The 12,250-nt window shown below is 36.8% G+C and overlaps 1 protein-coding gene across 2 annotated transcripts; it reads left to right on the top strand.

The window, feature by feature from the left end:
* The first annotated feature begins 73 nt into the window (after positions 1-73).
* Positions 74-11,246, top strand: LOC103437773 (transportin MOS14). 2 transcript variants are annotated; one of them, XM_008376275.4, is made up of 26 exons: positions 74-367; positions 1,499-1,576; positions 1,745-1,807; positions 1,975-2,022; positions 2,109-2,255; positions 2,601-2,732; positions 2,852-2,892; positions 3,490-3,581; positions 4,392-4,519; positions 4,969-5,044; positions 5,175-5,295; positions 5,373-5,475; positions 5,973-6,054; positions 7,093-7,175; positions 7,514-7,630; positions 7,741-7,792; positions 7,920-8,075; positions 8,191-8,314; positions 8,407-8,488; positions 8,567-8,730; positions 8,831-8,885; positions 9,129-9,248; positions 9,351-9,443; positions 9,537-9,682; positions 10,140-10,317; positions 10,438-11,246. In XM_008376275.4, the coding sequence occupies exons 1-26, from the start codon at positions 245-247 to the stop codon at positions 10,714-10,716; spliced, it is 2,883 nt and encodes a 960-aa protein (XP_008374497.3). In that variant the 5' UTR covers positions 74-244; the 3' UTR covers positions 10,717-11,246. The 2 variants fall into 2 exon arrangements, with proteins under 2 accessions (XP_008374497.3, XP_008374496.3); XM_008376274.4 differs by having other exon boundaries at positions 91-367; positions 8,407-8,730.
* Positions 11,247-12,250: the final 1,004 nt, after the last annotated feature.

Genomic DNA, 12,250 nt, shown 5'->3' with positions numbered 1-12,250 from the left:
CCAAGAAAACACATATTTACACACACGGCCCCTCCACCCGATTACTCGGATTGACCGAGAGTCAAATATCGGCAGGCAGATCCGACGGCCAAGACAGCCCCAAAAACCCTCGATTTGTCCCTGGGGGGCGCCAAAAACCCGTTTTATTTTATCAAAAAAAAAAAAAAAAAAAAAGGATAGAGAAAAAGGAACAAATCGAACAAGTGCGAAGAGAGAGCTCGGAGAGCTGCTGTGACGACGAACCATGGAGCTCCAGAACACAGTGAAAGAAGCCCTCAATGCACTCTACCACCACCCCGACGACGGCGTCCGCCTGCAGGCCGATCGCTGGCTGCAGGACTTCCAGCGGACGCTCGACGCCTGGCAGGTGCTTTTCCGTCTACTTTTCTCTTTTCGTAGATTTGAATTCTCCTGTCGGTTTTATGAAGTTTTTGATCGCTGTCTGTAGCTTGTGAGAGTTTGGTGTTCGATTCCGCTGTAATTTCAGTGATTGGTTTGGTGTTTTTTGCCAATCTTGATGAAATTGGATTTTGAGTGGTTTGGAATCCCTAGTTCATTCCATTTGAATTAGATGAATTCAGTTTTAGGGTTTTTGGTCAATAATCTGAGTTGAGTGGTATGCTTTGGGTCAGAAGCATTACTTATTTTCTTATGTATTTCATTTTTAATATGCCAGAGGGAAGCAATTTGTAGGTCTTGGTCGGTTTGTGAGAAAATTTCGTTTTACCTTGCGAAAATTGATTGATTTTTGCTTGTGGCATCTCTCTTATCTGGAATAGGAAGCTCATCTATGATCCAGACAACAGCGTCAAATGATAAATACTCAAATACTGAGCTTAATAAACAAAGATGATATGAGTATACGTGTATTTTTGCAGTGTGAACTAGTTATGTTATTGTAGTGTAAACTACAAAATGAATCTGAACTTTTTGAAAAGAAAAAAAATCTATTTGAGATCATAAAATTTAACACAAAAACAATTTCCCTGTGTCTGCAATGTGTTGAAAAGTGTCCAAGACAGTAGGACATCACATTCCTAAACCATGCCTGTGCTTAGTACTCGCGTAAAAGTTAAAAACACACACACACACACACACACTTACAAGATAGGGTATCTGGCGTTTTTTAATTATCTAGCAGCTAGTAAGCTTTAAATCTATACCCTTAACCTTTTTCTTAATCAATGATAAATATTTCTTTCAAGATTTTCACTTTTTGCATATGAGGGTAAAAGTCAACCAGCAGTTTTAGTCTTTTTTGTATGGTTTCCATGTAAATTTTCTTGCCAAAGTACTTTTTTATGAGTTATTGGTGTTCTAATTCTATTCTTATACCTGTTAGATTGTACTGAATTTTGCTCTCTAAGTTTAATAATTACCTTAGGCCAAAACAAAAGTTGAACTTATTCTTCCTATTTTTCATTTTTGTATATGGGTCTTGTATGTTGAATTTGTCACTATTGAGTTTTCTGAACATTAATTTGCTTCTTTTTCTTAGGTTGCTGATAACTTGCTTCATGATGCAACTAGCAATCTAGAAACATTGATATTTTGTTCTCAGACCCTTAGAAGCAAGGTAATTCTCTTCTCCTTAGAGCTGGCTGCCTGTAATCATGCAGTTAGTTTATTTATTACGTCCTATTTCTATGGAAGCTTAAAAGATCTTATGTTCAAATATTTAAGCCTTGTTTATGTTGTACTGGTTGCGTGTGTAGATTCTTAGTTCATTTTGTATCTTGTCTAGGTACAACGAGATTTTGAAGAACTACCTTCTGAAGCTTTTCGCCCGTTACGTGATTCATTAAATGTGAGTGAGTATCCACTATCCATTGACAATTTGAGTGAGAATTGAGTAAGCTTTACACCTTAGTGTGTTCTGACAGTGTCATGGACCTGTTTTATTTATATGAAGAATGATTCGATTGTTTCTGTACAATATTGAACGTTATTTGTTCTTGCATATTTTGAATGCAGAACTTATTGAGAAAATTCCACAAAGGCCCCCCTAAAGTCAGAACTCAGGTAGTGTCCCAGAAGTCTCTTTGACACTCTTTCATCAGATTTTTGGATCCCAAGAGGATATTAAGCTCAATTATCTATCTTTGTAGATTAGCATTGCTGTGGCTGCTTTGGCTGTACATGTTCGCGCTGAAGATTGGGGGGATGGTGGGATTGTGAAGTGGCTTCGTGATGAGATGAATTTGCATCCAGAGTACATACCAGGATTTTTGGAGTTACTAACAGTTTTGCCTGAGGTAAATAACTATTAGATATGATGCTTGCTGAATTTATATTTGCACTGTAGTGTGCAACTGTGTGTGACAAGGCTGATTTAAATACTCTCCATGTAATATGGTGAATGTGTTTTGTACACTTTAGAAATCATGCATGTCGTTTCTAAAGCATACCTTTCCCTTCCTAATGATTCCTAAGTTGTTCAGCATCATGTTCTTCGGTCTTTTCATTACTTTTTCCTTGAGGGAGTTCATGTAGTGGTCTCATATATTAGCCGAAACAATGTATGTTTTCTTAAAACTTTAGTTGATTGACAGATGGCTACCTTTTCACCATGTTCGTTTCCTTCTGGGATTTAAATTCAGGAAGTATTCAACTACAAAATTGCAGCTCGCCCGGAAAGACGCCGCCAATTTGAAAAGGAGCTTACTTCACAAATTGAGGTTGCTCTTGACATCCTGACTGCCTGTTTGAATATTAATGAGCTTAAGGAGCAGGTAATTATTGTTTCATAATTTTATAAGTTACTCTATGCTGATGTTTGAGACTTGCCAGTTTTTTTCTGATGGCTGCTAGAGTGCCATTTTTTAATCGTTTTAGCTGGTTGGTTTTTCAGGTTCTTGAAGCGTTTGCTTCTTGGCTTCGACTGAAACATGGGTATGAACTCTATCTCTCTCTCTCTCTCTCTCTCTCTCTCTCTCTCTCTCTCTGAGTGAGTCGTTTCTCGAGGATGTATAGTCTATTGGAAATATTAATTAGGGCCTCGCAATGCCACCCAAGTGACAAACAATCTGCAATATGAAGTTTTACTCTGAACTTTTGTATGTGGAGTGCCTTGAGTCTGTGGTTCAGGATTCACCAGTAGTCAATGTGTGGATCATATATTACATCCTTCTAGCTTATATGAGAATGCATAATACTTTGATCGTACAACTTAAGGCAATAAACTTGAGACAAAGTCCTTCAAGTTCATCTATGTGTGTGCATTTATTTTCCCTATGGTATCAGACATTGCAAGTTTTGATTTACGCAATGCTTGTTATAGATGAAGGCTGTTCTTTCTTTAATATACATAGTTGCATGCCTACACAAGTTGCTGTCAGTGTAATTTTTCTTATAATTTGGTATTGTTTGTGGGTGTTGATATGGTAGTCCTGAATTACATCTTGTGCAGTTGTCTGACTTTCCTTTTATAGGGAGACTAAATAAATGATAGCAATTCATGGTACTTAAATGAACTTATGTGGGTTTCAGGATCCCTGGATCTGTGCTTGCATCCCATCCATTGGTGCTCACAGCTCTCTCAAGCTTGAATTCTGAGCTACTTTCAGAGGCCGCAGTAAATGGTAAAAACAACTTTACGAACCTGGTGGTTCTTAGGGAACTGTATGATAAATCTGTGTTTTCGGTTGGTTTTACTATGGCGATTTTATGGCAGTGATAAAAGCACCCAATAAATCCAATTTGTTTCAATTTTGAAAATTCTTTCAAAGGCTTGCTGTATGTGAAAATTCTTTAAGAGTTTTGTTGTTCTTTGTTTGAGTATGATGTAATTCTATAATTTGTTGAGGTGTAGATTTCCTGGTAGAACTTCCAACGGACTTTTTTGGATCAATTTGGCTTTTTAGGATTTCAGTTTCAACATTTGGAGGTTCTATATTGAAAGATATTTAAAAGGGTATTTGAATGTTTTTTGTTGCTTAGATAGTACAATAAATCTTTTGAAGTACGTATTATCTAGATAGTTGTCATGAAATTATAGGTAACATACATTAATTTTTCTTACATCAAACCCGTGGAAAATATGGGACTGAAAGTAACTCTTGTAAATATATTACGTTTCCTTGAATAGAATATGTTTTTAGTTATATTTCTTTTGAAGTTGTCTATAAAATCATTATGTTCTGACATTTGGTTCAATGTTATTTACAAATTATTTCATGTCAATGTTTGAGCATTTCTCTCAGCATGGATGGTGTAGTTTCTATTGAAATCTGTTAACTCAGCTCTATGTTTGTTTCATTTCATATTGTTTCTCTGTCAATAACATATTGTTATTTATGCATTTACTGTGTGTTTACTGCATCAATTGATGCCTTACCCTCGGGTGGATTTTCTTACTTTGTTTCCCCTCATTGTTTTATTTTTTGTTGCAGTTATATCTGAGTTGATCCACTATACAGCAGCTGGAAGCTCAGGTGGTGTCTCTGTGCAGATGCCCTTAATTCAAGTTCTTGTCCCTCAAGTAATGAATCTTAAGGGACAGCTAAGAGATTCTTCAAAGGTATTCTATGTGTAGCGTTGTACAAGTTTCCTTTATTTATTTATTTATTATTTTTTTTATTTATTCTGAGGGTTGAGGGGGTGTATAATTTCATAAAGTTAAGTTATACTGGATTGTTTACTTAAAGATGTTTACTTAAAGAGTCTAAACACATAGTCTTCTGTTTAAACATTATTCATTTGTATTTTTCAAGGATTTATTTATTCATTGATGTCAAAGTATAAGGAGTTATTTTTTGTTTATCACAGTAGATATGAAGGTGAGCTTCATATAAACTTTGAACCTTCTTTTTTCATCAATTGCCAATCACAGTAGATTCTAATTTGCGTTAAAAGTGATTTTTACCTACAAGAAAAGAATCAACTAACAACTCTTTAATCATTACATTTAAGTGGGAAATAATAACTTCATTGATGGTTATTTTACCCTATCTCTATGCTTGTTTTCAGGATGAGGAAGATGTGAAGGCCATTGCTCGCTTATTTTCTGACATGGGTGATTCATATGTTGAACTTATTGCAACTGGTATACTTATTTAGAAGCTATCAAAAACTTCTCTGAGGATTTGTTGGATGCTTTTTGTCTCTTATGAGTTCCGAATTTTTTGAATTGTCTCTGATCTGTTTCTTTTTGGTTGATATCATCCTTTCTTCAGGCTCAGATGAATCAATGTTAATCGTACATGCGTTATTGGAAGTTGCATCACACCCAGAGTACTATATTGCTTCCATGACATTCAACTTTTGGCACAGTCTTCAGGTGAACTTGACCAGAAGGTTAGTCATCCTAGAATTACAGTCTACTTGATTTTGTCTAAAACAAGACATTCAGTATAAGAACTCTAATCTTCCAGGGAATCGTATATTTCGTTTGTGAATGAATCATCTTCCATTGAAGCTGAGAGAAATAGAAGGCTGCAAGTTTTTCGTCCAGCTTATGAGTCACTTGTATCCTTAGTAAGTTCTTTTTCTTAGAAGCTTTAAAATTGTAATTAGTTGCATCATTCCAAACACCAATTGATGGTATCTGATGTGTGTTGTATTCTTAATGTAATGATATCACCCTACATTTTTGGATTGATGTCATGATAATTAAGTGCTTTTACCAAGTTAATAGTTTAGCTTCTTATCCTGGGATTCATGATTCTAAAGACAATCACATATGTTCTTTAGTGTTGTTGATATTTGTATTTGTGTTATGCTTAGTGGATTTCGAAAGAAATGATTATCTGATACAGGGATCCACCATGGTTACCGTTTGTCACATAAATTAAATGGGTGTGAAACGATTGGAGAATTAATTTCCTCATATCATAAAAAGTACATTATTATGGGAAAATGGTCAATTATCCTACAACTGAACTTCAACATGATGAAAGCAATGAAATACCACATACATGCATTTTGACATTCTTTTATTGTACTAAACTCTGAGAGGCTGATACTTTTGACAGGTTAGCTTTCGGATTCAATATCCTCAAGATTATCAAGACCTTTCACATGAGGATCTTAAGGAGTTTAAGCAGACTAGATATGGTAATTCCTAGCTGTTTGGTTGGGTGTCCATCATTGTAACATCCCACATTGACCAACGGAGAGGGGGTGATGTGCCTTATATGTACATGCCCACCTCCTATGGCACGAGGCCTTTTGGGAATTCACTAGCTTCGGATTCCATCGGAACTCCGAAGTTAAGTGAGTTCGGGCAAGAGCGTTTCCAAGATGGGTGACCCACTGGGAAGTTCTCGTGTGAGTTCCTAGAAACAAAACCGTGAGGGTGTGGCCGGGGCCCAAAACGGACAATATCGTGCTACGGCGGAGTCGAGACTGGGATGTGACAGAATGGTATCAAAGCCACTCTGCCGTTTGGTGCGAGTGTGCCGACGAGGACGTCGGGCCCCTAAGGGGGGTGGATTACAACATCCCACATTGACCAACGGAGGGGTGGGTGATGTGCCTTATATGTACATGTCCATCTCCTATAGCACGAGGCCTTTTGGGAACTCACTGGCTTCGGAAACAAAACTGTGAGGGCGTGGCCGGGGCCTAAAGCGGACAATATTGTGCTACGGCAGAGTCGAGACTGGGACGTGACAATCATTGTCTTATAGTTTCACTCATAAATTTTGTCTGTTGTATGCTATTGTTCTCATTATTGAAGCATTTAGAAAGCATAGGACGAAACTTCTAGTTGATCAATTTGCATTCATTGTTAATGCCTCCTGATGTAATTTGTCCCAGATTTGCATATTATAGGTGCAAGTTATACTATTTGCAAAGCCTATAAGTTAAGCTATTGGTGTCAATCTATCAACCTGCTCTCTCTATTGGTTCATCAGTTAAATTTCATCCATGTGTAAATGTCTTGTACTGTAAGGTTATGTTCATATTAGTCCTTTTCCAAACCACTGGGTTTGGAGATCACAGTGCCACTAGAAAGTTGGTCTTTTGTTTTGTTTATTTTTATTATATGTGATTGGTCAGTTTATATGCCTCTTACTTAGTCATACTCTTCTTTGTGAGACACTGAATGTAACATTGCTTCATGTCTAACTGATTCTATATTGTTTCCAGCTGTTGCGGATGTCTTAATTGATGCAGCATCAGTTTTAGGGGGGGATGCCACACTTAGAATTCTTTACATGAAGCTTGATGAGGTATGTATTGATTTTTCTCACTGTAACTCCAGTGGGATGAAATTTTGGTCCAAAACTCTGAAAGTTAGAGCATAAAATATAGTTATTTGGCCATATTTTTATTTTCAAGTTCATTAAATATTCTTTTGATATTTTAATTAAACGTGAGTCCATTGAAATCTTATTAACCTGTAAAGAACTTGTATGTTTGGAAATATTTAATGCATTGAAGGATTGCTTAATCTTCTCTTTCACGGAGTGGTCCTTTACTGCTTTAGCAGTTTTAGTTTCTTTTTGTGTAAGATTCACCTTGTCATTTTTCCACTACGGTCTGAACAGAATATTTTCAATTTGTTAAGGCTGCAGCGTGCTGTCACAATGAACAAAGTGAATGGCGCCCAGCGGAAGCTGCTTTGTTCGGCATCCGGGCAATATCAAGTTATGTTTCAGCAGTTGAAGCTGAAGTAATGCCCAAGGTACGATGTTGTGTTGTGCCCAATAGTCCTGTAGAAATTGAAACTGAAGTCATGCCTAAGTTGTGATCTCACAAAACTCACTTCTTTTTTGGTTTCTTTGATTCGCAAAGGTTATGGATAGGTTGCTTAAATTGCCTCAACATCCTCAACTACTTCAGACAGGTAATGTATTTATATTAGTTGTAGTTCCTCTGTTGTGAATGGTTATGTTTAATAGAAGTTGTATTTCACTAGTCTGTCTAATATGATGTACTGAATTCATTTTACCTGCATGTGGAGAGTGTTGCAGTTTGCTTAACTATTGGAGCGTATTCAAAGTGGCTTGATTCTGCATCAGGCGGACTGTCCATACTGCCTTCAGTTCTAGATATCCTCATGAGTGGCATGGGTATATCTGAAGATTCCGCAGCAGCTGCAGCTGTGGCATTTAGACAGATTTGTGACGGTACTAAATCTCATATGTTTAAGGAAAAAATTTACGTTTTTTTTTTCTCTCTTTGATTTCTAACCTAGTTAGCCTCATAGTTAATAACTCTGAATGCTTTTATTTTTGGATGCAGATTGCCGATTAAAGCTCTGTGGATGTTTGGATGGACTCTTCCATATATACCATAGGGCAGTGAGTGGTGAAGGCAGTTTCAAGGTCTCTGCTGATGATTCACTACATCTAGTTGAAGCCTTAAGGTAACTATTTTCTCCATGTTCTACTGTTGCATGAACTATGAAATTTTGCATGATACAACTGATCCAAGTGTCTATTGAACTGTTGCATGCAGCAAGGTCATTACTGAACTTCCTCCAGACCATGCTAAGAGGGCTTTGGAGGCCTTGTGCTTGCCCGTTGTTACTCCTCTACAGGTGTGTTTCATTTTAGAAGAAAATCTACGTATGAATCCTTTTGTTGGTGATATGCTGATTACTGCTGTCAACAACCAGGAAATTGTCAGCCAAGGCCCAGACACGCTAAATAGCAAGCCTTTTCGTGATTTAACAGTTCACATCGATCGATTTGGATACATCTTTAGGTATGTGAATCATGCAGAAGCTGTGGCAGATGCAATTCAAAGACTTTGGCCAATTTTTAAAGCCATATTTGATCTGTAAGTGTTTCTACATACCTAGCTGTGTAACATATTTCAGTATATATATCTTAATCTCCTTTCTTTATTCTAATGCATGATTTGAATGTTTATGGTGAAGTCGTGCTTGGGACATGCGGACAATGGAGTCTCTGTGCCGAGCTTGCAAATACGCTGTGAGTTTGTAGATCCCGCTTCTAAATGTTAAGCTCAAATGTTTAAAGCTATCATGTGATGCAACTATGGGTTCCTGTCTTTTTGCCTGCCGCCTGTCATTGCCTTACGTGATATGATGAATAATATATCTAGATAGTGTTCCTTTCTTCTATCGTTAGCGGCTTTGTGTGTGCCATACAAATTTGATTCTCTGATAATTTTATATTGAAATCTTTCTTGCCTTACTCTTTGTCCTTCTTTAGGTGCGGACTTCTGGAAGGTGCATGGGAATTACAATTGGAGCAATGCTAGAAGAGATTCAAGGTTTATATCAACAGCATCACCAACCGTGCTTCCTCTATTTATCTAGTGAAGTTATAAAGGCAAGCTATCCTAAAACCCAAAAACCTGAATTTTTTTTCCTCTTCTTTTTAGTTGTTTTCTGTAAATTTAAAATGGTGCATTTGTTGCTTCTTATGCTGCAGATATTCGGTTCTGACCCATCTTGTGCAAATTATTTGAAAAGTTTGATTGAAGCACTTTTTATGCACACAACACATCTTCTCACGAGCATTCAGGTAAGTTAGTTTTCATTGGGCTGGAGCCTGAAATTGTTTTTTCTTTCAAGTATTATCTTTTTTCTTATTAACTTACACACACTAGTATTGCAGGAATTTACTGCCAGACCTGATATAGCAGATGATTGTTTTCTGTTGGCATCAAGATGCATTCGCTATTGTCCTCAATTATTTATTCCATCAGCTGTTTTTCCATCATTAGTAGATTGCTCGCTGATTGGGATTACAGTGCAGCACAGGTACTCTCTCTCTCTCTCTCTCTCTCTCTCTCTCTCTCTCTCTCTCTCTCTCATGTAAATAAAAGTTTGAAAATTCAAACAATTTCCAGGAGATTGCAAAGCTGTATGCGTAGTAATTTCAACTCAACTTCTCAAGTAAAATTATTTTTCACCATGTTCTGTTAAATACCTGGTTGCAGTTGAGTCTGAGATCTTTGTTGAAGAAATTATTTTTTGTTTCACAACTCCTTCCCCCCCCCCCCTCCCCTCTTCCTCTCCCTCTCTCCTCTCGTTATTTATTTGAAAGTTTGCCTCTGTTGAAGCTTCTTACTTAGCCTTGGCGGATTTCTGAATCTGCGTGTATCAAGTGGTCATTAAAATGTCATAGACATTTTCTTTCCGTGTTTGATATCATTTATCTTCTTGGCTTAACCTTTTATGAGCGTGGCTATTTACCTTTACATTCTCTTCTTTGCAGAGAGGCATCAAATTCAATATTAACGTTCTTATCTGATATATTTGATCTTGGAAACTCTGCTGGGGGAGAACAATACTTACCAATCAGGAATTGTGTCATTATTCCTCGAGGGTTCAGCATCACAAGAATTTTAATTGCTTCACTAACAGGAGCACTTCCAAGTTCCCGACTAGAATTGGTAAGTTTTTGCATGTATCCCCAGCATCGACTCTTACAGTCACACTGTTAACTGCATGAGTATTTGGCTGTACGCGTGCTCCATATTTGTCTGGAATTTCACTGCTCTCCCATCCCGCAGGTAACCTACACGCTACTATCTTTATCTCGAGCTTATGGGCCACAGTCAGTGGAGTGGGCCAAGGAGAGTATTTCTTTAATTCCTTTGACGGCTGTGACAGAAGTTGAGCGTTCGAGATTCTTGAAGGCATTGTCAGATGCTGCGTCTGGGTCTAACGTTAATGCCCTGTCTGTTCCAATTGAGGACCTATCGGATGTTTGCCGCCGTAATCGAACAGTTATGGAGATTGTTCAACAATCTTTGAGGCCACTTGAGTTGAACATAGCACCGGGATCATAAACGAGAGATGGCGGCCATTTTGCTTAGGCCTCACCCTGTCAGCAGTAAAATGGGTTGTCTACTGTGCATTTTCCTCATTGTTTCAGTGTTTTACTTTGGTTCTCCAATTTTTAAGGAGAATCAATGCCCTTCACATCGATCGGAGAGAAGAGACGGTTTCTGTATTTGAGTGGTTGGTTTCCTTGGCATTGTCATTTTTTGGGGTAGGATGACATGGTGGTATAGAGTTGTAGATTACTGAAGGAAAGAAAAATGTAGGCATTCTTTAGGAGTATTCCGTCATTTCATGTCGTCGGATATCGGAAGCTGTGGTGGTGGTGGTGGTGGTGGTTGTACAAAATATATTGAAAGCTTCAATATATTGTAATCCAAACAGTGGCATTGTTCAGGTTTCAGATTTTGTTTTCAATTGGTTTGCGATGCTAGAAAAAAAAAAAAAAAAGAACAAATTATATTGAAAGCTTTGTTGGTTTGATTCATGTGTTGTAATCTAGACAGTTGAATAGTTCACGTTCACACGTCTTTGTTAATTTTTTGTCATTGATATTATTTGATTCATTTGATCCGACGTTAAAAATTAAAATAGGTGTGTGAAGTAAAAATGAGTATGAATAGCATTGCTATTTTGTGTTCTTATCTCCTATTCGAAAAGATCCTTTCTAAATTTGAAAATTGTCAAATCCCAACATTTTAAAAAATAATTGTTAAAAATTGAATGCATCCTGAGATACTCATTAGTGAATACTCAAGTATTATTCTTTTTACTTGAAATTCGAGAGCCCATGAATTGGTAAGAGAATGGATGAATAAATAACCCCTCTTTGTTATCCGATGTAATCAATTTCTTGATTTTATTAAACATTTTTATTCTTTAATTTTTTGTAACAATTATGAGATTAAGAGCAACTCAGCAATGAATTCCTTACAAATCTATAACTTACAGTAGCATTTTGAAATGAGATGTCAAAATTGCCACATAAACATACAACAGTAAAAATGGCAGCCAAATCCTATCCAACCGAGCCTTTTGGTTTCTTATGTGGAGCTGAGTCAATTGAAGACAAACTCCTTTGCTGTCATTTTTATCAACAACTGTCAAATTGGTTTAATAATTTTTAATAGGTGTGATGTTATATTCATAATAAATGTTGTTGTGTGTTCCAAGTATTTGATTGATTGTCTCAATAATTAAACCTACAAAGAGATGAATTTTTTTATAGAATGACGTTTTGTTAAACATGTCGGGTGAAGCAAAAAATTGTATAAAATATCAAATTGCTATATAAACCATTAAATATCATTTTAATGTTTTACATATAACATCTTATTTGGAGATGTCCTAAGTAAACATCTATTTCCAAATTCAATTATAAATAATTTAATTTTAAAGAATGACTTATAAGAAACTAGTTTACCGTCACAATAGGTGACGATAACAGATTCACCGCCACAATACGTGATGGTGAATCTATTCTACGCAAGTGACTTCTGTTTTTGGATTAAGGTCCGACCCGAACCGAATTCACTCTTTTAC

The sequence above is a fragment of the Malus domestica genome, chromosome 06 (genome assembly GCF_042453785.1).
Source record: "Malus domestica chromosome 06, GDT2T_hap1".
Classification (NCBI taxonomy): Eukaryota; Viridiplantae; Streptophyta; class Magnoliopsida; order Rosales; family Rosaceae; genus Malus; species Malus domestica.
Note: the sequence above shows the minus strand (reverse complement) of the source record. Positions and strands in the feature narration are given on the sequence as shown.

Coding starts and splice junctions, on each gene's coding strand:
- LOC103437773 (XM_008376274.4), top strand. CDS start 245: ATGGAGCTCCAGAACACAGTGAAAGAAGCCCTCAATGCACTCTACCAC. Junction 5,045..5,174: donor TGTTGAACTTATTGCAACTG/GTATACTTATTT, acceptor TCCTTTCTTCAG/GCTCAGATGAATCAATGTTA. Junction 9,444..9,536: donor ATCTTCTCACGAGCATTCAG/GTAAGTTAGTTT, acceptor CTAGTATTGCAG/GAATTTACTGCCAGACCTGA.